A 26,212-nucleotide genomic window follows, 5' to 3' on the forward strand; every position below is an offset into this window, starting at 1 on the left:
CTATTTGGAATGTGTTGCAGCCATAAAATTCAAAGTTAATGATTATTTGCTAAAAACAATAGTTTATCAGTTTGAACATTAAATATCTTGTCAGTGTAGTGTATTCAATTAAATTTAGGTTGAACATGATTTGCAAATCATTGTATTCTGTTTTTATTTGTTTAACACAACTTCCCAACTTCATTGGAATTGGGGTTGTACATCTAAATCACAACAGTAAACAAAAAGTCTACTTAAACTAATACCACACAGAATTGTTTTCCTGATTTTTATTGAAATAACATTCACAGGACGGGGGAGAAAAGGTAAGTGAACCCTTGGATTCTGGAAAGCTGGAGAATAAAGCTATATATGTTCATCAGTCCACGACTAGACAAAATGTCTATACATGGAGAAAGTTCAGCGCTCTTCCTTCTCTTCCAAGGAGTTGCATGAGCATGGTGCAAAATATTCAATGAGGTTAAAAAAAAAACAAAAAAAAAACTAGTGTAGGCTGAAGACTTGCCGACATCTGACAAATCTACGATCCGTTTACAAGAATTTACAAGAACATTAAACAAGAATGGGGTTCGTGGGAGAACACTAAGGACGAAGCCGTTGCAGTCTAAAAGAAATTACTGCACGTTTGAAGTTTGATAAAGATCATTTGGGTGTTGCACAGTATTACTGGCAAGGTATTCTGAGGACAGATGAAACCAAAGTTGAATTGTTTGGGAGGAACTTAGAACGTCATGTGTGGAGGAAAAATGGCACAGCACGCCAATATCAAAACCTTATCCCAATTGTAAAGCGTGGTGGAGGGAGCATTGTGGTATGGGCATGTTTTGCTACTTCAAGGCCTGGACAACTTATCATCAATGGTAAAATTAATTCGCAAGTTTATTAATATATTTTGCAGAAGAACTTGAGGCCATCGTTCCAACAGTTGAGGGTCAAAAGAGGATGGGTGTTACAACAGGACAATGATCCAAGAAACAGAAGCTAATCAAACAAGAGTGTCTTCAGAAGAAGAAAATATGTGTTCTGGAGTTGACCAGTCAAAGTCTTGACCTCAACCTGATTGAGATGCTGTGGAATGGCCTCAAGCAACCTATTCACACTAGACATCCCAGGAATCTTGTTGAACTGCAACAGTTTTGTGAAGATCGACGGTCCAAAATTCATCCTGATCGTTGTGCACGGCTGAGCTGCAACTACAGGAAATGTTTGGTTCAGGTTATTGCTGGCAGAGGAGGGTCAACCAGTTATTAAATCAAAGGTTTCATTAGCTTTTTGCTCCCTATCCTGTGAATGTTATTTTCTATAAAAATATTTTTTAAATAAATATATATAGTGTGGTATTTGTTTAAAGCTCTAATCCGTGATTTCTGGTGCCCCCTAACGCTGAAATTCAGCATTACAACAAAGTCTTCGTCGCATCGATATGACATAGGCCACATGCTTGTCCGGCCTCCTCCTCCTTCCAACCCCGCATGCTTTCTCCTTTCTCGATGGCTCAGTCGACCTGCGCACTGTCCATATATGGGCCTGCCCGTTCGTAGATAAAATACGTCATTTCCGCTATGTTATTTTTTAGCGCCAACAAGTGATCCAGCACGGGAATGTATAGGATAGTCACTAAATATAAAAAAATTAATATTGAAAAATATACCAAGATGTGTCAGCAGATGATAGGCTTAATCAGCATTCTGTCTTCTACTCTTGTAGTGACTTGGGTGAAAATTATATATTTTTTAAACTAAAAAACTTACTCGACTTACTTGGATGGGGCAGGCAATCCACAGATCCATCTATCTCTGTACAAGGAATTAATAATCTAGTTTCAAAATGTCCCCTTTAAAGCTAATTCGATGCTTTTTTTTAAAATTTTTTTTATTTTTATTTTTTTAAAAGTGACAGTGGTCTGACTCTATTTTGCTTTGTGTGTGCTTGTCTTAAGACTCGCTTGGCGCTACCTGGCTCAGCCCTCGCTTCTCTCTTTGTCCCCTCCCTCCCTCCTTTTCCTCTTCTTTGCTACTTGTGTCTGCTTCCCTGCTGTCTTGCCCCTGCTCCCTCCATTTCTGCTATATGATTTGCAGGTACCTTTCTCCACACTGTTCCCTCAGTATCCTCCCATCAGTTTGGGGTGGCGCTGCCCACCTCCGGAGGCCTCAGCTCTCTGCTCACTCTCTCCTCCCAACCTGCTTCCATGAGACTAGCCTCCGCGGCCTCACCTCTACCTCCCTCCCTGTTGCAGGCCCAGCATAGTCGCACCCAGTCAGTGCTACACAGCCCCTCCCCTCCCATGCTCTCTTTGCCCCCTCCGCCGCCCCTGCACAGCGCCTCCATCTCGGCAACCACGCCCGCCAACACCTCGCCGACACCCCACTCTTCCCGTCTCTCCCACTCCTCACTCCATCACCACAGGGTGCATTCGTCCCACGCCCTCACTGTCTCCTCCTCTTCTTCCTCTGTCGTTCTCGCTCACACCTCCATGTCTCGTCCATACACTGTGCACTACTCTCCACGCTTGCCACCTCCACCTCCTGCCACCAGCTCAGGTGGTGGCGGGAGCATGCGGAGGACTCAGGGCATGCATGGCACCAACACCACCACTCCACTCCCTGGCTCCCGACCAAGATAGGTTTTGGGGGGGAGGGTGGTGTAAGGGGCAAACTGAGAGAGAGAGAGAGAGAGAGAGAGAGAGAGGCTTGTCGGGAGTTGATTGTTCTAAATAAACAAGGTAAGACATACCTTCAGTTCTAGAATGAAAGTCGTTTTTCAGATATGACAGGATGTTTGCCCCTTTTCCACTGCACTGTCCTGGTTTCGTTTGATATTGTCCATCCATTCATTTTCGACCGATACTCCTGTGAGAGCCTATCCAAGCCGACATTTAGGAAAGAGGCAGGTTTTACAGTGAAAAAGTGTCCAGTCAATCACAGAGCACATAGAGACCATCCACACATCCATCGATTTAGCCCTCAGATTGGCTACCAAGAAAGAAAAAACTGCACTAAAGTTTCACTGTTGTGGGTGTGAGCTCTCACTGGGCATTTCAGATCATTTCAATGAGGAAAAGCAATTTGATAAATAGTGGTCCCTTCACTTAAAAGTTTAATTTCTTTCGTGAACACCTTCGTAACGCAAAACACTCGTATCCCAAATGATCTTTCCCCATTGAAATGACTGGAAATTTCATTCATTAATTTCATCATTTTTTTTTCTTTTTTTTTTGTGCAATTTTTTCAATAAGTAGAACGCTACAGTATGGTACTTTATAGAAACAGAAATAACATAAATAGACTGTAGACTATTATATAAGACTCAAACAGTTTATGCACCCTGATTACAGGTACATCTCAATAATTAGAATAGTGTCAAAAGCTTAATTTAGTTTAGGTAGTTCAATTCAGAAAGTGTAACTCAGAAATGCACTCCACACATTCAAAATATTTTATAATTTTTAATATACATGTATAATTTTTACGATTTTAACTTGCAGCAAACAAAAACCCCAAATTCACCATTTCTACAAACTAGAATATTGCGTAACAGAAACAATGAAAATAATTTTTATTGTAGAAATTAGGCAGGAATTTGCGCTCTCAAAAATATTTTCCCGTGTTTTAATCTATATAATGTAATAGCAATGAAATAAATGAACATTTTTACCATATTCTAATTTATTGAGCTGTACCTGTAATTCATTGTGCAGCTTTGTCAGTGCCTTGGCCACCAGGGGCAGTAAAATAAAACCATACATAGAGACGGTGACAAATGCTCAGTTGCAGTAGTAATTTTACGCAGAGGATAAATATCTGCCTGTAAGTGTTAAATTATGTCTACCAGTGATGCCTCGTTTGTATTCAAATACCTGTTGCTTGAAGGCTTGTAACTCTGCAACATTGATGGTATACGTTAGCCCGTCTTTAGCATTTCACATTGTTAGCATTAAGATGGAGGACTTTCCTAATGCAAAGCTATGTGGTTTTAAATACAGGTGTAATTATTTTTGTTTTATTTTTACTTTGACAGTGAACTTAACGGGCAGTGGCAATAAACCGCTTGAACTGAGTGCTTGAACGAATTGTTCACGGTCTGCCAAACTGCTGCTTGTTGTGAAGTTCGCGCTGCCATCATCTCGCAATTGTATATAAAATTTTTGCTTGCAAATCAAAGCAAAAAAAATTGTCCAAGCAACAGCGCATATCTCGAAAAACTCATTTTTGGTCACTCATGAATCAAGATACCACTGTATCAGTAAATTGAGTCACCAGCTTGGTCACAGAATGATGCAATTTGCCAGTCAAGGTACTACTCCTGTATAGTGAAATCAAGAGCTCACCTCAATTTATGCACAAATGTAAATTATATACCGACTGCCATCTAGTGGAAGAGCATGTAATTGTTTTGCCTGTTATTATACATCCCTGGCATAGATGAACAGAGGTATATTATTTGTAGTAAATAATAATGTTTGGACATTATGAAATTGGATGATTAACTAAGACAACAGCAACAGGCTAAGCTAGACTAGAGTACTAGAAATAGCACGTGGGAGGCATCAATAGGGAGAACAGTGCAGTAGGAAACGGGCATTTTACTGGTCTATGTCGTAGTAAACTCACTTATTTTGTCTTGTTTTGTGTGGCTTTTCAGGTAATTGCTGAAAACTACCTCAACATCAAATAAACTATGCAAATGTCAAGGTGTGGACCCAAGGCACTCTGCACCTCACTTACTGGTGCTTTAATATAGCTGTACTACCAGACCGCCTCCAAGACCGGCTTCTGTACTGGGGGACGCACGCGCACACACACAAACACACGCACACACAGACACTCAGTGCAGTGATCACCATGAGCAGATTTCAAAGGAACCGGTTTCGATGTCAATTATTGTTTCATACATTTTTCGAAGACATTAAGAAATTAATTTCCACCTCCATGACTTAATGCAACAAGCACACGACTTCCTGTCTCGGAGGAGCCACTTCCTGTTTGACCCATTCATTGATTTCTGCTCAGACGTCACGCTTTTTTTTTTTTCTTACATCTGACATATGAAACAGGATGAGGAAATTCATGTTTTGATTAAGTTCACACTGGATAACAACATAGTTACGTTTTGTAGCATTATGGTTTTGTCTAATTAGCACCCACCGATCTTTTCATTCGAAAGTAACAAAGAAAAAGGTTTTTGTGGAACTAATCCGTCTGCTTTATGCTCACAGAGCTCTAGTTTCCTAGCTAACTGGATCAAAGCACTTCTGTCATCACACTAACATATCAGTGGAGGTTACTGACGTACTGTATGCCATCATACATTAAAAAGTGTTTACTCCAATTTTTTTCAGCCGAGTTTAGAAATGTTAAAGGTGTGAACATGACTTACTATTCTGCTATTAAATGGTGCTCTGTGTTCGTTTGCTCTGGCACTGCTGTCGAGTTAAGTGAAGCTAAATCCAGGTAGATATCAATAATAATAATGACAGAAAGAAAAAAAGAGACTGCGTGTGTTTCTGTATTTATTATTCATGTTTTTCCAAGTGGCACTACTTTGAGCCCCCCTCAAAGCAGGATGTTTTTTAACCTCTTCTTAAGCTAAACTTTTTATATTTATTTGAGCTGCTGGGCACCATGGGTGTATACCGAGGTTTTACAACTCTAAAAAGCGTTAAACATACACACACACACAAACCATCACACACTGGGAAAATCTTTTTACCATTCACCACAACAAACTACTGGACTAGTTCACACATTTTTGTGTTGTCGTTTTTGTCTTTGTACTGTGAATATGATTCATTCTCTTGACTGTACAGTTGTTACATTTATATATTTATGTCCCCGTATTTGCCTTTTTTTTTTTTCCTTTTTTTTTTTTTTTTTTTTTTTTTTAAATCCTGAAATGTTGTACAATGCAATATACGTGACTCGCTGTCAGAAAACAATGGTGCTAAATTTGGACCGTGCCTGATTTTATTTATTCTTGTAGTGAACAAACATCCAAAAAAGAAAGGCGACACATTGTGCTGTACACAGGGACGTTTTTTTTTTTTTAACTCCCCCCTTTTTGGCCTTTAATTTCTTCTATTTAATATTGTATTGGAGTGTACAACACTTTTGGATAAACAACATTCAGTGGAAGAAAAAAAAAAGTTTTGTACAAAAGCGCCAATGCAAAGCTATATTTAATATGTAATTATGTATGTCTAAATATATATATGAGAGAGGGGAAAAAAAATCTATCGGTGCTGCATTGTGACTCCCACATTCAGTCTTCAGGCACCACATGACCTTAAACATGGCGGCACACGCAGCTACAACGTGCCGAGGTGCTGTGGCGGAGAGAACATGACATAGATGTTTTCCTGTCGTTTTTATGTTTTCATTTTCTCACACTCTGCAGGAAGAAAAAAACAGACATAAGGTGCTTCTGTTTTAAACATGAAATTAAACAATTGATGGTGCAAACAAAGCGACGTCTTATGGATGAGGTCCTTCTTTGTTATTTGAGGAATTTGTGGGTATCGAAATAGCCGCACTGATGTAAAACACGTTTGTGAGTCTGTATGTGACTCCTGTTTGAACACAATTGCTGATTGTAGGGGTGGAGAACCTTTGGTCTGTGGGCCAGATCCGGATGAAATTCTAAGAATAAAGAAAATTTCAGAGGAACTAATTGAAAAAGCCTAAAAACATGCGACACATGAGTGCATATACAGTCCCCTCCAAAAGTATTGGAACGGCAAGGTCAATTCCTTTGTTTTTGTTGTATACTGGAGACATTTGGGTTTCAGATCAAAAGATGAATATGATGAGACAAAAGTTCAGAATTCATCTAGATGTGTTAAACAACTCAGGACAGAGCACCTTTTGTTTGAAGCCACCCACTTTGCAAGTGAGCAAACGTATTGGAACAGACAAGATTAAATTAACTTAAAGTGAATAACATTTAATATTTGGTGGCATAACCCTTATTTGGAATAACCGCATCAAGCCTGAGACCCATTGACTTCACCAGACTTGCATTCTTCATTTGGAATGCTTTTCCAGGCCTTACTCCAGCCTCTTTCAGTTCTGGTTTGTTTCTGGGGGTTTCTCCCTTCAGTCTCCTCTTCAGGAGGTAAAATGCATGCTTTGTTGGGTTAAAGTCCAGTGATTGACTTGGCCAGTCTAAGACCATCCACTTTTTCCCCTGATGAAGTCCTTTGTTGTGTTGGCAGTACGTTTTGGGTCATTTTCTTGTTGCATGATGACTCTTCTCCCTATTAGTTTGGATGCATTTTCCTGTAAATTGCCAGATAAAATTGTTTGTAGACTTCAGAATTCATTCTGCTACTACCATCAGGAGTTACATCATCAATAAAGACTAGTGAGCCCGTTTCAGAAGCAGCCATGCAAGCCCAAGCCATGACATTACCTCCACCATGCTTCACAGATGAGCTTGTGTGTTTTGGATCATAAGCGGATCCTTTCTTTTTCCATACTTTGGCCATTCCATCGCTTTGGTAAAGGTTAATCTTGGTCTCATCACTCCAGGAAACCTTTGTGGCTCATCTCTGTACTTTCTTGCAAAATCCTATCTGGCCTTCTGATTCTTTTTGGTGATCAATGGTTTGCATCTTGTGGTATGGCCTGTATATTTCTTCTCTTGAAGTCTTCTTCGAACAATGGCTTGTGATACCTTCACCTGTGCCCTGTGGAGGTTGGCAGTGATGTCACTGACTGTTGTCTTTGGGTGTTTCTTCACAGCTCTCACAATGTTTCTGTCATCAACTGCTGTTGATACCCTTGGCCGACCTGTTCGATGTCTGTTGCGCAGTACACCGGTAGTTTTTCTTTTTCAGGACATTCCAAATTGTTATATTGGCTATGCCCACTGTTTGTGCAATAGCTCTGATCAATGTTCCCTCTTCTCTCAGCTTCAAAATGGTATGCTTATCTCCCATAGACAGCTTTCTGGTCTTCATGTTTGTTCAATCAATCTAAAAGGCAACACCTTAGCAACTAGAAACACCCATCAGTTACATGTTCCAATACTTTTGATCACTTGAAAAGTGGGTGGCTTCAAACAAAGGGTGCTATGTCCTGAGTTGTTTAACACATCTAGATATAAATGCCATGAAATAAAAGCTGGAATTCTGAACCTTTGGCTCATATTCATATTTTGATTTGTATACAACAAAAACTCAAATAAAAACTACCAGTACTTTTGGAGGGGACTGTAATACATTACTCACAAAAATGGCGGGATGTCGGTCTTTCAGTTGAAATTTCAAGATGTTAGCCACAGCTGCTGCGTTTGTATCATTACCTATTCGTAAAGCGTTACTAGTGTTATCGTTTTGAAGTTTTATATTTTGAAAGGTACATATACAATTAACTAAAAATAAAAGATTTGATAAACTTACCTGTCGAGCAGAAATGTTAATTTAATGTACGTTCTGAATCCTTTCGGCTGCCTGTGGCACCTCCGCCTCTGTTAGGCAGCTCCTATATGTTCACCCTTGTTTTGTCATGGGATCAGTCCAGTTTTACACCCTAGTTTCAGCAAAGGTCCTCAGGTCCAACTTAGCAGGAAACAGCACGAGGCCGCGGGGGTTTGTTTGCCTGTGAGTGCACAAGAAAAATTGTCAGTCACGCCCCCTGACTTTGGTTGATTGTTTTTCCTCTCCGATGCTGTAGTTTCTTAAAAATAAAACTAGAAGTACAAAATGGGGCCAGAGAGTGCTGGTTTTTATTTGTTTGTTTTTTGTTTTTCTTCCAAAAGATGTTTTTCCTCATGTACTGCAGTCAGGTCATAGTGACAGTTTTGACAAGAAGTGAAACTCCCCTTTATTTGAAACCTTCCCTTAACATGTCCAACTGTTCAGTTTCGGCACAATTTGCTGTTCTATAACGAGCTGAATGGCAAAATTCATGACAGGTGTTTGATCTGTGAACATTTCTAGGGACATGTACTACTTTGCCTTTCAGTCTCTCCATCTCTCTTGCAACCTGCTGATGACACTGTGATGCTCTAAGCTAAGTGGGTGCTTCTCGTTTACAGCCTTACAATGTTGAGGTACTGTTGATCAATTCCTAAGTGTCGTCTTGGTTGCATGATGTCAACATGTAAAAAGCATTAAGAGGAGAACTGTTTAAATACCAAATTAACCAAGAAATGTATCTGTTGTAAATTTTACCTTTCAGCTCTTTCTTTGAGAAACCGCAAGTTGCGCAAAAAGTACTCGCAACTTTGAACAGTTGGGCATGTGCATTTAAATGTTTATTATAAAGGTTATAGCACACTTTAGGTTCAACCTGAAATTTCACCCAAAAGCGAAATATCCTCAACTTTGAGTAGTCTATATCTAATATCTGACCAGATGTTCCCCACCCATTGTAGTCTGTAGCCAGCAGGGAGTTGTTTTTTGTTGTTGTTAAATCATTGGTGTCATTTCTGTCATGTCTCTACAGTTTAATTTTGTCTTACAGGTTTCTGTCCTGTTTGTAGAACTGCTATTCAAACAAGGCAGCTCACTGCTCTCCTTCATGTAAAAGCAGGACGTTTGGAGGTATTCATTCAAAATGTGACTCTTCTGCTGTTGTTTGTCTCTCTCTCTCCGGTAAACCTTCCACGGAGGGCTCGTTGCGCAGCTTTTCAGGATGTCCAAGTGAGAACCTACTTTTTATCACAGATTCCAGACACTTTTGTAGCTCAGTGTAATCAAAGAGATCAAGTGTTTTGAATAGCAAGTACATTATCACTTCACAGGTACAAAGGCTTGTCAAAATACCCGCAAAGGTACACAGGATTACAAGTATGGGACATTTCCCTGGGAGAACAAAAACAACTGCTGTTATTGTTGCTATGGTGCTTGTAGCCGTACCATTTGTCCTGTTAAGCATTCAAAGGTTTTCAAAATTGTGTCATTAACTCACTGCCAGCCCTTTTCTCCATATTACCAGCTGTTTCAGATCATTTTGACTGATCTTTCAAGACCCACAGAATACTGAGTTCTTTACCAGACAATTTGTTTCTGCACCGAAAGAAACAGCGGACTCTCTTTCACCAGAAAGGTTGTTTCTAGCTTTTTCTGTTCTTGAGTAATAAGCAGTAGAACACATGTTGGTTTCACCAAAAACACCGTTTTTTAACGAAAAAGCGGTGAAAATGAGTTTTTTGTGAAGTCAAGCAAAACAGTGAGTTTCATGCGAAAATAATTTATGTAGTGACACTTCAGTAGGCAACCCCAATTTCAATGAAGTTGGGACGTTGTGTTAAACAAATAAAAACAGAATACAATGATTTGCAAATCATGTTCAACCTATATTTAATTGAATAGACTACAAAGACAAGCTATTTAATGTGCAAACTGATAAACCTGGTTGTTTTTAGCAAATAATCATTAACTTAGAATTTTATGGCTGCAACACGTTCCAAAAAAGCTGGGACAAGGTCATGTTTACCACTGTGTTACATCACCTTTTCTTTTAACAACATTCAATAAAAGTTTGGGAACTGAGGGCACTAATTGTTGAAACTTTGTAGGTGGAATTCTTTCCCATCCTTGCTTGATTTACAGCTTCAGGTGTTCAACAGTCCGGGGTCTCCTTTGTCGTATTTTACGCTTCATAATATGCCACACATTTTCAATGGGAGACAGGTCTTGACTGCAGCCAAGCCAGTCTAGTATCCGCACTCGTTTACTACGAAGCTACGCTGTTGTAACACGTGCAGAATGTGGTTTGGCGTTGTCTTGCTGAAATAAGCAGGGGCGTCCATGAAAAAGATGTTGCTTGGATGGCAGCATGTGTTTCTCCAAAACCTGTATGTACCTTTCAGCATTAATGGTGCCTTCACAGATGTGTAAGTTACCCATGCCATTGGTACTAACACAGCCCCATACCATCACAGATGCTGGCTTTTGAACTTTGCATCCATAACAGTCCGGATGGTTCTTTTCCTCTTTGGCCCGGACGACACGACGTCAACAATTTCCAAAAACAATTTGAAATGTGCGACTGTAATGTGTCCCAACTTCATTGGAATGGGGGTTGTATAAAACAACAAAAAAGAGAGTACTTCTCATGGCAAAATAAAAAATGTATAGTAAGAAGGCGACTTCTTAGGCGACTCACCGCATGGCTCGAGTTGAACGTCAGTGGCTTTTTTTTTGTTTTTTTTAAACAATCTCCAGTCACTCGAACTGTGTCATCTTTTCTCAGAATCGCAACACACACTTTCTACTAACTATTGCAATTCATACTTTACTTTACATACTTTACAGAAACATGCTCTAAGAATCCTAAACCTGTCTGCCTTACGACATGTTGGCATTTCACTCCCTCGTAATTTATGTGACAAGCCGAGATTCACCACCACCTAATGTTTTTCTACTCAAAAGATAATCTCGAATCAAAGGTGATGCAATGATGCCATCTAGCATCATTGAAGGTGTTTAAAAGCCAGAATTGAATAGAAAAGCTAGGTACTTCCATCCTCCCTGTTGAAAAATGTACGTGACAAATCTATTGCTGGCAATAAACCACTTGATTCCGGGTGACAAATATAAAAGTCCACAACCGTAAAAGATTTTTTTAACAAAAAATATGTAAATGTATATTTAGATGTATAAACCCAATATTTTGCCATTTTGTCTCCTACTTGTAACATTGCTTAACAAGCCAAGCTTAACAGTATTGATTTTAAATTAAGAGATTTAAAAATTACTTTAAAAAATAATTTAAACATTGCATTTAAATCCTATGCATCCTACGTTTCGGACTTCACTCCCTTTGCCTTCTCAACTTTTCACTTGTACAAAATGTAGCTGAAATTAACATTGGATTTTTTTCATACTGCTTCACATTCCCTCTGGTAAACAAATTAGGCCAACTAAAATTTTATTTTCGCAGCAATAATAGGAAAAAAAACTAATTGCAAACCCTGTGTGTGAAATTTCAAGTCAGAAATTTATATCAGGAATAACTTGTACGAGGAGTGATAATTATGACGTACATTCCATGCCCGTTCATGTACTGTACTTTGTTTTTCCCCCCTTCTATTTCCCCCCTCTTTCTTTGGACTTTAGATTATTTCCAGTTATGTTTATTTCTATTTTGCAATGGAGGGGTTATCCCAAATTACTGTCAAGGAATGATTGCATTACAGTAATTTTATGAAGTGTGTGTGTGTGAGTGTGAATGACCAACTGTTGCGTGGAAGTGTAGTGAACTTGAGTACGCTTCAGCGCAGTCATACCTGAGCATACCAGACTTAAAATGACAAGTGGGCTCAAGCACGGTTCGAATGACCGTGTGAGTATGCCCTAAAAGTGTAAAGATGGTTGGTTATTAACATTTATAAAATGTTTTTTTTTTTTTTTAACTCAAAAAAAGACTACAAAAATCAGTACTTTGTGGGATGTTGAAAGTTTGGTGTGGCTTGTACCTTTTGGGGGTTGGAAATGGACCCGCATTTGTATGAAATTTCCATCTTGTAGAACACCTACCAGAACGCCTTGCTGTCAAAAGGCTGTAAACGCTCAGTCCTGCCAAAGGTCTTAACTCAGGAACTTTTTTTAACGCGTTTCTGCACTCATTCTGTGGCATAGACTAGATCCGACTCTATCTTAAAAGGACAATCTTCCGGAGAGTATGAAATCAAAATACCATTTGGGCACTCATGGGTTCTCACTTGCACATCCATCCAGCCTCGAGAAGCTCCGCGAGTCAGTTTAATCTTCTCAAAGTACGACAGGGCGACGACTGTTTCATGGGGGGCAGCTTTGAGGAGGTGCAATAAGTCAAGCCCAGCTTGTCGTGGAATCGTGTGTTATACAGTGTGATGTTGGTGCTTTTTATCCTAAGATGTAATCATGAGAAATTGATTATTCGTGTTGCTCCCCCACCCCCCTGCATTTTATGAATAGTAATAAAATGTTTCATATGATTTATGAATTTTGCCATCACGTTTCTTGTCGCCAGTCCAAGAATTCTATTATTACAGGATACTTGGGCCAAGGTAGCTGATGTCTAAGGTAAGAAAGGCTGTCCCGCCATTTTGATAGTAAAGGACACTTGCCCCCTATTTCCTCTAGTGGGCGGCGGCCTTTGACCCGAAATGACACAGACTCAAACATTGCTCGAGTTTCTTCAAATAATGTGTAAAGAATTTGACCGAATAATTAAGACCGAGCCTGTAATCAGCCACTCGCAGTTATCTTTAATGAATGAGAGGTAATAAAGTTCATCAACATGGATTTAAAAAATTATTAGAATTGGCTTTGTTAAACCTGGCGATACCTTGTTTTAATGGGGTGACAAAAAAGGACTCCTCAGATGGACAAATCAGCACTTGGCTAGGCCCGACTTTCAACTTGTTCTTTCAAACGTTCCCGTTCTGAATATCGGTCGTTCCAACGCAGAGAAACGAGCATCTGCAGTCAGTCATGATCATTTACAAGAACTTAACGGGACTTGTTTGGTCTTGTCAAGTTCAAAGACATTCTCAAATATGAATCCCCCACTTGAATGGTGTCTTTGTCTGCATCATAAGGTCAGCTCACTGTCATCTGGAGCATTCTTCAAATTTTATTGAGCTATGTGGAAGAAGCGAGGCCAATGTGTCAAGAGCAGACCTCCCAACGAGCCTGCTCGGAAGTCGGACCTCAGCGCAGGGAGGTCTTCCACCTGTGCTCATAATTGCATATGATGTGTTTTAATGGTACCAAAGGTCGGAGTACAGTATATCATGGAGTGGAGCCCGGTAAAGAGAACCTTTTTGGTGAAGATTGATGTCCAAAAATGAGCTTAGGCTGGATGTGTTGGAATAGGCGACCTTGACTGTCTGCATAACAACACTGCAGCTGTGAGAGCATCAACATTTCCTAGAAATCAATCTAATTCTTCATTGTTGACTCTTTTAGACACCAAACACTACTTTTAAGCACCTGAAAAACACATCAAGCGCATATCACAATCATCTACATTATATTGTTAGTAATAGATAAGTTTAGAAGTGCATAGTTTATTCCAATTGTGAATATTAATAGCGTGAATATTTCAAGTAACATTTTAATACTTGTCAAACAAGTGTAATAAGTTAGCCACTGCATACTGTGGGTATACTGTAAAGTCTACACACCATTGTTCAAATACCATGTCTTTGTGAGAAAAAAAAAAAAATGAGGCTTAAGAAATTGTCCCAACAAATTTCCAAAACACGTGTGATGATGTGTTATGGTCCAATGAAACCAACGCTGAACTTTAAAAAAAATTGTTTGGCCCAGATAAAACACTGCTCAACGCCGGTAGAACAGCAGACCTACAGTGAAGCATGGGAGTGACAGCATCAGGCTTTGGGAGCTGTTTTTCTTGAGCGGGAACTGGGGCCTCAGTCAACGTGGACGGAATTATGAACAGTTCCAGGTAGCAGTCAGTGTTAGCACAAAATCTTCAGGCTTCTGAGAGGAACATTTTATATATATATATATTTTGTATATATATATTCATCCATCCATTTTCCAACACCGCTTGTCCTGGTTAGGGTCGCGGGGTGCCGGAGCCTATCTCAGCTGACTTCGGGTGAATGGCGGACTACACCCTGAACTGGTCGACAGTCAGTCACAGGGCACATATAGACACGGGCAACCATTCACACCGTCACTGAGTGGGAAAAGTCAGGCAAGTGCACCACCATCAGTGACTACGGTGTGTATTTTGTATGTATTTCTTTATTTTACTTTATTTGGGGTTAATCAGAGTCACTTTAAATGGTAGCGGATGTGTGCGGACTCCCATTTAACATGAGCTGGAATTTGATTAGTTAATTCCTAACGGCCACACCCCGGGTATAAAAGGTTGTGCACACTTGTGCAACCGCGTTATCTCAGTTATTTTCACTACCCCACTAGAATTTTTTTTAAATTATTGTAAGGGTTATCGGTCACATCAATGATGGAAAAGATTTTGAAATAATTTGTGGCCTCTGACTATAATCTGAAAATTGGTTAATTGAAATTTGTTTTTATATATATATATATCCGTTTCTTTAAATAATTGGTTAATGGTAAAAAGAAAAAAAAATGATTTTGTATTAAATAGTTTGTTCAATAGTGTTAAATTATAATCAAATTCAAACATGAAGATACAATATTTCACAAATGTCAAAAAAAATTGCCCTATCTCCAAAAATATAATTAATCTGAATAGATTTTTTTGCAGTAGTATTGAATTCAAGAAACAGCCTACACTTTGAGAAAATAGCTGGCTTTGTCTACTTGATGTGTGTCCAAGGCATCAAACGTGCTTCTCATTCAGTCTGTTATCCCAAATGACAATTTTTTTTTCTCCCCCCCACGCCTCCCTTCTCTCCTCACTGGAATCCAAATTCATCAAGGACACAGGATGTTTCTATTTTGGTAAATCCAGGAGGTGTGAGAAAGAATTCCCACCCTCTTGACGCCTTACTCCTTGATAACAGTGTTATGCTCATGCAGACCGCAGAGTGCATTCGTTACGCAAAAGCATGTCGCTGTGCATCTTCCGCCGTGTTCTGTTGATGCTCTGCTGGACCGGCTGCTGCTGCTGTGCGGGCCTGCCCGACTCTCCTGGATGGCAGCCGGAAGCCACGATGACAGGTTAGACTCACAGGACACTTCATTGGGTACACCTGTTCCATTCACAGTGGATCTAAGAAGTTGACACACCCTGTTAGAATGTCAGTTTTTTTTATATTAAAAAAATAACTGAGACAATTTAAAAACTTTCTCCACCATTATTGTGACCTATAATGGTACAATTCAATTGGAAAAAGAACGGAAATATTTTTGAGAGGGGAAGTAAAAATGTGGTTGCACAATTGTCTCCACTCTCTTACAACAGAAGGATGTAGATGTGTTTGGAACTAACACATTCAAACTCCTCTTAAATCGGACTCAGCAGTAATACACACCTGCCACCGTTTAAAGTGCCTTTGATTATCCCCAAATAAAGTTCTGGTGTTCTAGTATGCTTTTTCTGACATCATCCCTGATCTATTGTCATCAAGTTCCTCATACTCATAAGACGGTTGCATTTGTAGCGACTAAGAGGCCGGTGGCTGCCGAGGAGGCAGGAGAGCGCAGCCCGACTCCCCTGCAGACGCACTCGACGGTGGTTGCCCTTGTGCCACAGAGAAACGCGGCGTGCTTCCTGGAAGACATGCTGGCCGCCATGCGAGAGGCTGCGGAGGACGACGGCCAACTGACGCCAGGCGGTTCCACCTTATTCGGAATGTGTGCGGTGTCTGGAAATCTCGCAGTGTTGTTGGACCTGGCAAAGGACGTAAAGCAAGGAGGTGTAATTGAGGTCCTGCATCCCTCTGAAGGTAATGATGTCACTTGTGGGAAATAGAAACAAGCTCAGGCCATCATAAAACCTTTTCTGACTGAGCCACTGAGAACAAAAGTGGGGTAACTCCACTTTTGTTATTTTGCTAGGGAGTGATTTAAAGTTGTAAAGTAAAAGCTGGAGGATTTATTATATTTTGGTGATTTATATGGCAGTGATTACTTCTTCTGGATACTCGTTATTACAGAAATTGTCATTTTAGCGTTTTACAAAATATAAATATTTTGGACTTGAATCATATTGCTTGCTCCTTTATCCGCAGCAGAGGTACTATCATCATTTTCAGTTACATAGGTTGGATGCTGGTCAGTATCATTTAGGTTGCTTGAAAGAAAAGAAACTGGGCTAGTATAACGATTTGTGCAATAGTGGTCTCAGGCCAAACATCCATCAAATTTCATGAAAGATGCTAAATAACTCATTTATTCTAACATGCAGATGAACTTCCACCCAAGCTAAAGCCCTACCTTTCTAACTCTTCCATCAGTCTTTGAACCTCACTTTCTGGGATGTTTTTACGTAAAGCGAAGCCTGGTTAAATGGCCCAGTGTTGCACTGATGAATCAGGAAAGGTGTTGAGTGGAATAAAGGACTGAAAATTGAAAAAAAAAAAAGTGGTGTTAACCCACTCTAGTTCTGAGTCGTTCAACTGCACAATTAATGTCTTAAGTAACATTTTAACATTCTTCACTGTCACAGAAGTGTAAAAATAAGTGAACCGCTGTCAATATTTATTTTTGTCAGTGTTTTTGGTGGAGGAGGCTGGTGAAGCACTGATGCTCAACTTTGGCATCCCACAATCCCCTTTGCTCCACCACAATCCTGTGCTGCTTTTGGCTTTGGACAGTCCCGTCAGTGGAGGCGACCCGGTCCAGATCACCTTCACCAGTCGGTCTCTGCAGCCCAAAACACAGGTACACTCCATTAAAATTGTGTGTCAGTTTAATATTACATGTCCACAAATGTTTATTTCATTTTATGTAATTTATTGAATTCTTTGCAGGTTGTGTGCATGTCAGAAGGAACACAATATTTTCTACTGACAGGACAAGCGTCAACGGGACACCAAAGATGGAAGCTCTCTATTGACACAAAATCCCCTCATATGAGTATGTTGTTTTTCTTTTGTCATTATTTGGGTAGTACAAAAAAAGTATCAGGTCCATATTTGAGAAAGAAAGTTATATTTCTTAGACGGAAAAAAAATCATATGAGTACTGAAATTTGGAAACTCTTTTTTTTTTTTTTTTACTTCACTTTTTACTTTAAATTCATATTTCTTGAATGAGACATTATTCTAAAAAATGTTTCTGTTGAAATCTTGTACCTTTTTTCCCCAATAAATACAGAATCTTTATTGGAAAAAAAATACATAATTTGCCTTCCAAAAATTTTAACCATTTCTTGAAAAAAAAGTAAAATGCAACTTTTTTTCTTGGGGAAAATGACTATTTATGAAAAATATTACAGTTTTCTTGTAAATATACTTTCTTGTCTAGAGAGTGCCACTTTTAAGCAAAAGAAAACATTTTCATGAATTTGTTTTCAGAAACGTTTTTTTTCTTTAAAAATTAACTTTTTTCCTCAAGAAAGCAGTTTTTAAAAAAAATAAAAATAAAAGCAAAAACTATCTTAGAGAAAATATGTTATTTGCAAAAGGTTTACTGGTTGTGAAAATAATTGACTTTTCTGAAAAAATATGCATTGGTACCTTGACTTACGACGAGTGTCCCGACTAACGAATTTTTTGAGATACGAGCCATTGCTCAGCTGAGTTTTTGCTTTAATTTGTGAGCAAACATTTTCGATATGAGCCCTCGATAGTGCCAGCAAATTCAACTCAGCTCACTGCACAACAAGCAGCGGTATGGCAGATAGGATCTTCACAAAATCTTCAAAAGAGGCTTCAAGCTATTTATTGCCACACCCAGTTGAAGTTTACTGTCGAACTAAACATAAAAACAAAGACCATTACACATTGTTTTTTAAAACAACCACAAAACTTTGCCTTAGAAAAGTCTGCTAGCTAAATGCTAACAAACAATGGAAAACACCATAGAAGGGTTAACCAGTAGCTTCAGTGTCGCTGTGCACACAAACGGTGCAGCCACACATGTAGACAGACAATATTACCATACTCACAGGCATATATTCGTCATCCTCTATAAAAAAAAAAAAAAAAAAAAAAAATCGAGTAATATTACTGCAGCTGAGTCAGCTGAGGAACTCTACTTTGTGCGTGTCTGTATGTCTGTATTATACTGCCCCTGGTGGCCAAGACGTGCACACTAGAATGGGCACAATGCGGGACTGGGTCGGATTCATGGCATTTCCTTTGTTTCAAAGAAGATTTGCGGTACGCGTGTTTTGAGTCATGTCACGGAACTAATTAAACTTGAAAATCAAGTAGTTTTGTCTGTGCACATCCTCATCCAATTGTACTTGTCACAGAGAAAAGGATAAAAGAGCTCCTTATGGGTGGAAATACAAGAAGAAGCAGCGTGACACCAGTTCTTCTTTTCTTACGTAAAGAAGACACCAGGTTGTCCCATGTCTTCTTTTGCTCTTAAAATGAAAAACACCGTTTCTATAATTCTAAAGTATAAATTTCATTCCTCAAAAGTATCAAAGTTCCCAGCTCATCCCAAACGCTCTCCTTCTTGTGTGAGCTGCTGCGCTTCCTGAGAGAGATCCTGCCTCAGAACCGTTTGGACTCTCCTCCGCTGAGGCTGGACTCCCTACAGGTTCTCCCCGCCGTCACGCTGGGCCCGTCCTCCAGCGAGTCCGTGCTGGCCGAGCTCATCAACTCGTCGGCCCCCACCATCTTCTCCTTCACGGGTTCCACGTATCACGTCCACCGGGGGGAGCTGGCCATGCCCCCCGGCCTGCTGGACCAGCTCCGTCATGGTTTGGAGCTGAACCTGGTGCAAATCAGGGAGGTTCTACGAGACAAAGACGACGGCCAGAGGAGCATCAAGAGGCTCCAGAGGCTATGGGATCTCTGCGCCTTTCCCAAGGTGGACTTGGCATCAGGTAACGTGTACAAAATATACTCCGTAAGGTCGTATTGGATGGTGGGAACACAGGATATTGTATAAGTCGGAATACACTTTAGGATAACTGGACTCTCGTGGAAAGCTAGGGCATTGGGAACATATGCAATACTCAAAATATGATGAATATAGTTTCCTATGGTTCCATGATCATGGCCACACCATTACACGAGGAACATAGGATAGTTGTTAGCAATGTTGGGGACTAACTCATTACATCTAACGAGAGTAGTGATCAGTTGAACAGAATAACATTTCTAGAAGACAAAAGACAAAGCACTAATTGTAAACAGGATTAGAGAAGTAAATTATTACATTATCTACAACAATGAAACATTAAATATGAGTGTTGCATGGGGCTGTCGTGCTACACACTGTGAGGGAAGGACAGGACAAGATAGAACAGGACAAGGACAGGAGAAGCGTGCAGGACAAGGGCCGTGAACCCGACTCTACAACTGAAGTGTGGTGGCATTAATTATGTGAATTATAAAAGTTTACAGGTGTCATCTTGGTCTCATCATATCAAAATGTGAACAGCATGATGAAAAGGATTTTTATTTTTTTTTAAGTGGCAATTTTAATTGAGCCAGGAAATATATTGATCTCGTAATGGATTAATCACCTGTTGTGAAGAGAATAGAGCATAGAGCACTGAAGTACATCATTAGGGGGACACAGACCAGTGGGGAAATTCGGGACTTTGCACATTGCCTAAACTACAAACCGCAAATATGTCACTGTAATTGCTGACGTCTTTTCCTGCTCCCACAGGAGAAAGCCAGTACTGCGCGTTCCTCCTGTTGAAGGCCTTGAAGACGGTGGGTCGCGAGATCTTACCGCAACTGAGGGCCACCCGTGCGGAGCCCAGCCCCGTGGTTGGGGAAGCCGCGTGCCGCTTGAAGAGCCTCACTGTGTGCCTGGAGAGTTTCCTGGTGGGTCCCAACACGGCCAACATCAACAACTGCCACGGCAGGTGTGCCTTCCCGCTGGTCAACACCAAAAACCACGCCGTGCTGCTCAACTCGCACATCGAGAGGGGCGACGTGGCCGAGCGGGCGCCGTGCTGCGTGCCGATAGCCTACGAGCCCCTGGAGGTGGTGGACTTGAACCAAGACGGCACGCATCTCTACACGCACCCGGATATTGTAGCAAAGCAGTGTGGGTGTCGCTAAAGCCAAGGCTACTCACAGGCCACATCATTAGGGAGAACCACTCCACATTTGATCCAATACAACAAATATTAACAACATGTTTATTGTATAATACACATACTGACAATGTCATTCGAAATGGAGCATTAACCTGTTTAAGGCAGTACTTTTGTATTGGATGTCATTAGATTGTGCAGGTAGACCTGATGTTGTGACCAGTGAGTGTCTGCTTCACTCGTTGACCACAAATGCAGTTCTCTTCAAGGGTTCTTTTATTCACAAAGTCCTGAAGACACTGGTGCATATAGGAACATGTCGTAACCGTCCAACAACTTTGTAAAAATATACTGTATGTATAAATACATTGGTATACAGTATATATTTATATATGACAAATATAACAACAACAACAAAAATGTCCCTATCAGACGAAAATCTAAAAATCCAGGGATGCGTTTTTTTGTTGGACAGCTACAGTGGTTAAACATCTTTCAGGGTGTCCCAAAAGTCACTTCACACTTCCTTTTTTTCCATTTTGTTTCAGGTATCATTTGGACACGCATGAGGCCAAAAAAGCATACGACAGCTTCGGCTTTGCAGTTTTTCGAGCATACTTGCCCATGGCTCGCCAATTGACAAACTGAACTCTTAGAGCAGGCGTTTGGGCAAAGCCAGGGAAAGTCTATCCGGAGGTTTGTACGTGAACTCTGCATCAACAAAAGCTCGATTTGAACAACCTGAAGTCAGCGTGGGGTAAAGCTTTAGCACACTCAGAAGCGTCCGCTGAGTTCCAGCGCAGGCCTACGGATAGAGCGTCCCTGACTTTGCGGAAAACGCCAGCTCTAGGTGTTCTGTGTTTTCACCGATGGTTGGAGTAGCAGGCCTTCTGCTGCGTGGTTTGTCAAAAACAGATCCTGTTTTGAGAAATTTGCCATGGATATATAGTAGTAAATTGTGCTACGCATTGAAGCATTATGACGGCCATGAAGCTTCTCAAATTGGCACTGAACTGCAGTAGGGTCCAGAAAAAGTTCTTGCAGGCGGCAATTTTGCAACGCTGCTTCAGTGTTAAGTGGCAGGCCGTGGGCAAAGGAATGATATGCTTACAAAAACTGTAAGGCCTAAGCTGGTCAAATGATATTATGCTCCATTAGTCTTCACTAAACTCACTTAAATGCATAGTATGCTCTGTCGTTGACATGGAACGTGTGCCTTTTTAAACTCGTTAATCCTAATGTATCAGTCCATCATTGTTTAGTGGTTTTAGGTTTCAGGACGCCTTTACTGCCGATGGGCTTTTTCCGTCTCCTTATGGCTCCAAGTTCTTCAGATCCCCACCATGTCAGGAACTTGTCCCACAAGGAGATCTGGAACAGAAAGACATAAAAACACTGTAAGTTCCATTTCTGGTTTTATGATTATAATACTGTTTCCCTTTGGCACCACGAGTACACCACTATGTTGGTGACCAAAAAAATGAGGGGGGGGGGGCGTAGGCGAAACACACTTGTCAAGTTTGAACTCCAAGTTAAGTTTGACTCTTTGTTGTCAGGCATGCTTTTTCCCAGAACGTTTAAGGCCTAATTGCGCCACTTTGGGAGCATTTGAATCTGGCTGGTGTGCCTGCTAAGACTTTTCACTCCCTGATGTAATAATAAAGTCATTGTCTCGTGAAACTAACTATCCACTTGTTTTACTGACCTACGACAGATTAAGTGGTTAACTAGTTCAGGACACACGAATCAGAAAATCCAAGCACAGTATATAAAAGCATACAACAAAAAGACGAAATATGCTTCGATAGTAATCAATGTGCAATTGTACTGCAATATATAATATCAATTTATTTTCATTTCCTTTTCGAAAAATAGGCTCTATATTGAAGGTTGACAAAAATCTGAAATTTGTCTCAGGTCAAGGCGTGTTTTAAATTTGTTATATTTGTGTCTCAAACACAAAGTATGCTTTTAAGAAGTATCATTAGATTAATACCAATATAATAATACATCTTGTATGATGAATGATTGTTCTTAATTTATATAAAATATTCATATCAGATATACATTCTTTATATTTTGTTGTAAATTCAAATACATTCAATGTCCTACAGTGACATACTGTACATTTTTGTTTTATTTATCAAAATATTCTAAATAACAATAATATCCATCCATCCATCCATTTTCTTTTACCGCTTATCCTCACTAGGGTCACGGGCTGCTCGAGCCTATCCCAGCCATCCTTGGGCGGGAGGCAGGGTACACCCCGAACCGGTTGCCAGCCCAATCGCAGGGCACATAGAAACAAACAACCATTCGCACTCACATTCACACCTACGGGAAATTTAGACTCTCCAATCAACCTACCATGCATGTTTTTTGGGATGTGGGAGGAAACCGCAGTGCCCGGAGAAAACCCACCCGGGCATGGGGAGAACATGCAAACTCCACACAGGCGGGGCTGGGATTTGAACCCTGGTCCCCAGAACTTTGAGGCAGATGTGCTAACCAGTTGGTCACCGTGCCGGCATAACAATAATAATTCAGCACAATTTATTTTTGATTTATTTGATTGTTAGATTTAATAAGATTTTTTACAAAATAAAAAAAACATTACAAAGAACATAGAATGTTATACTAATAACATGTATTATTTATACATTTATTTTTTCCTAGTGGGGCAGCACACATGCAAAAAAACAAAACAAACAAAAAAAAAAACATCCGTTAGGTTAATTGAAGCCTAAATCTGAATGTACTGTGAATGTTTGTTTGTCTATATGTGCCCTGCGATTGGCTGGCCACCTGTCCAGGGTGGACCCCGCCTCTCGCCCAAAGTCACCTGGGATGGGCTGCAGCTCAACCTAATGAGTACAAGCGTTATAGAAAATGGGATGCAGTAGTTGTAATAAGTGTAGAGTTTGGCTTACAACGCCTAAACGTTAACTCAAGTTGAATTCCAAAAGGCTGCAAGTATTTAATAAACAGATAATAAATACCTGGGCTATTGAACCGTCTTGTACACTTCCAATGAAAGACCTTATGCCTGTCTCCTCTACGAACATGTCCACGGCATCTACGGGACACAACAGGAAAAAATACATAGAGTGGATATAATGTAATGTTTTTGTGCCGTTAAAAAATGGACTCTGCAGACCATGGCTTGTGCTGTAAAACGTGCTGACAAAAATATCAGTAGAGGCCTCCTCGATCATCTGAACTTGTTTTGGGGTTAATCTGAGGCACTTTAAATGGTGGCAGGTTTGTGCTGACTCCCATTTAACATGAGTTTGAATGTGATTGCTTGATTCTGAACACAGCCATATCCCAGTTGTAAGAGTGTGTGTGCACGTGTGCAACCACATTACCGCAGTTGTTTATTTTTACTTCACCTCACAGATTTCAGTTTTCTTTTTCCATTCGAGTTGTACAGTTAATACAGTAGGTTAACATTAAATGTGGAAAACATTTTCAAATGATTTATCTTGTTTTAATTTTTAAAGAACCTGACATTTGACCAGGGGTGTGTAGACTTTTTATATCCACTGTATATACAATAGGTTACTCAGAAGATGTTACTCACTGTGAAATTGATGGACCCCCGCCCCCACAAGCAGCACGACCAGCGCCAACACCAGGCACCGGTTCATGGTGAAGCCCTTCCATGGATTGGAAACCTCCTTCAGATCTTGGATGGACGAAATCCTGTCATAGGACACTGAACAAGACGCCATTCATATTGAATTGAGTTAAAACCAGCATGTGATATCAAACAGTTCTACTTGCTTATGCTTGTTTGTGATCTTGTGGCTCGATCTGCAAATGAGAACGCTTGATTTAATTTGGGCACTGCTTTGATCTCACGTGTCTCAAAATAGGCCGCTGCAGTAGTTTCGTTGAGGCTCTTGTTTTAAAGTGCGCAAGAGAGGAAAAAGAGGAACATACCTTGTGTAAAAAGTCTCAAGTTGTGCGTCTACGGCCTGGACACTTGTTGCTGGTGACTTCTGTTCTGCACAGGTGGCGAGGATCACACCCTGCTTGTTGGAACTTTGATTGACTGGCACAGATGAGAATGGGGTTCAAAAGAAGAAGAAAAAAAAAAACATGCGCAATGACACAGTTTAGCCTGTAGGTGACGCCATTACTCACCTGTAGATACTTGTATTGCTGTCAATGATATAATGATGATCTATATCACACACTTTATTGCACGCTCTAATAGTGGTTCTCAAATTGGGGTCCCCGAGCTGTTTAGGCTTCCACAAAATTAAGTGTAATATGTCATTTACAAAAAAAAACAAAAAAAACTTCACACCTACATATCAAGACCGGTGCGCCTATATAAAAAAAATATAACACAACTTCACTAATAGCGCGCTTTCAAAAACATCCGCACCTGAAACAAAGTGCTGTACATAAATCAAATTGAAGATAGACCATAACATAAATAATAATCTGTAAAATATTCCTTTTTAATTAAAAAAAAAATCTGTCACATTGAGACACTCCTGCAACATCTCAACTGTGTCTTTAGATCAAACTCTCACAGAAAATTGAAAATGATAAATAGTAATAGTAAATAGGGGGAAAATACAATGGAGAAAATAATAACAAGCACATAATTAATTAATACACATGTTACAACCTTTATGGAAAATTATTAATATTACTGCACCTTATTGAGTCAGTTGTGAAATTCTTGTCTGTACAATGCATTTTTTGTAGTAACGGTTTATCACAGAGGGTCGTTATGACTGAGAAACCATAAATATGTTTAATCGCCTCATCATATTATTACAAACCAAACTGATGTATAACTACTTTTGAAATCAGGTGGTAAGGATGATAGTTTGTTCAACTATTATTAAAAGGGGTTTGGTAACCCCAAAACATGCTTGCAATATCTCAATGTTATTTGTTGCATATGACAATTTGACATTTTGATACAGATTTTAGGAAGGCTCATGGATGTTTACACACTTATTTGCTTTCGCGGGCCAGATTAAATTATATGGCGGGCCAGATCTGATCCCCGGGCATTTAGTTTGACACCTGTGATTTAACTGAAGCAAAAATGTGGAAAAATGCTTTAATTCTTTAAATTATATTTAAATGATGTCATTAATGTATGTTTTTATAAAGTAGACCCGTTTATATGTTTTTTTGTTTGTTTGTTTGTTTTTCTTATTAAAGAAGAGTACAAAAGAGTTTTTGGATAAACTTGAACATTTCAACACACAACAGGTCATTTCCATTCATTTCTATGGGGAAAGATGATTTGGGATACGAATGTATTAAACTGTAGAAGGTTGTGTTGTTTATTTGTGGGGAAATGACTTTCATACTCGGATTGACATGTTTGATTGACGAGATTATATTTAGTAGTTTGTGATTCAGGTGAGGGATTAAGCTACAGTTTTTTTTTTTTTTTTTTTTTTTGCAGTTGTCAACTTCTAATTCACATAAAAATACAATTTAAACCCAAACCATTCGTCACGCTAGCATAAAAGTGTATGTTTGGATGAAAATCGTCGTTGCGTGTGTCGTGTACGTTCTTATGGAGGCTAGGCTAGCAAGTGCCTCTTTGACAAGGCATTGGACACTCCCCCCTGCGCCGAGCCCACCATCAGCCCGCTGGCCGC

General features: G+C 39.9%; 2 protein-coding genes across 9 annotated transcripts in view; both read left to right on the forward strand.

The window, feature by feature from the left end:
* Nucleotides 1-8,706, forward strand: part of dot1l (DOT1-like histone H3K79 methyltransferase) — a 47,000-nt gene extending 38,294 nt beyond the window's left edge. For 4 of the 8 annotated variants that reach the window (XM_061780555.1, XM_061780556.1, XM_061780557.1 and 1 more), the window contains 2 exons: nt 2,079-2,722; nt 4,642-8,706. In XM_061780555.1, the coding sequence (XP_061636539.1) occupies nt 2,079-2,623 (545 nt within the window). In that variant the 3' untranslated portion in view covers nt 2,624-2,722; nt 4,642-8,706. The other 4 variants (XM_061780560.1, XM_061780561.1, XM_061780562.1 and 1 more) reach the window with 3 other exon arrangements.
* A 5,994-nt stretch (nt 8,707-14,700) lies between these two features.
* On the forward strand, nt 14,701-22,254 carry amh (anti-Mullerian hormone). Its single transcript, XM_061780564.1, has 8 exons — nt 14,701-15,394; nt 15,473-15,613; nt 16,057-16,341; nt 17,109-17,278; nt 17,368-17,473; nt 18,816-18,906; nt 18,988-19,397; nt 20,192-22,254. The coding sequence occupies exons 1-8, from the start codon at nt 15,307-15,309 to the stop codon at nt 20,590-20,592; spliced, it is 1,692 nt and encodes a 563-aa protein (XP_061636548.1). The 5' UTR covers nt 14,701-15,306; the 3' UTR covers nt 20,593-22,254.
* Nucleotides 22,255-26,212: the final 3,958 nt, after the last annotated feature.

Source organism: Phyllopteryx taeniolatus, chromosome 7, assembly GCF_024500385.1.
Source record: "Phyllopteryx taeniolatus isolate TA_2022b chromosome 7, UOR_Ptae_1.2, whole genome shotgun sequence".
Taxonomy (NCBI): domain Eukaryota; kingdom Metazoa; phylum Chordata; class Actinopteri; order Syngnathiformes; family Syngnathidae; genus Phyllopteryx; species Phyllopteryx taeniolatus.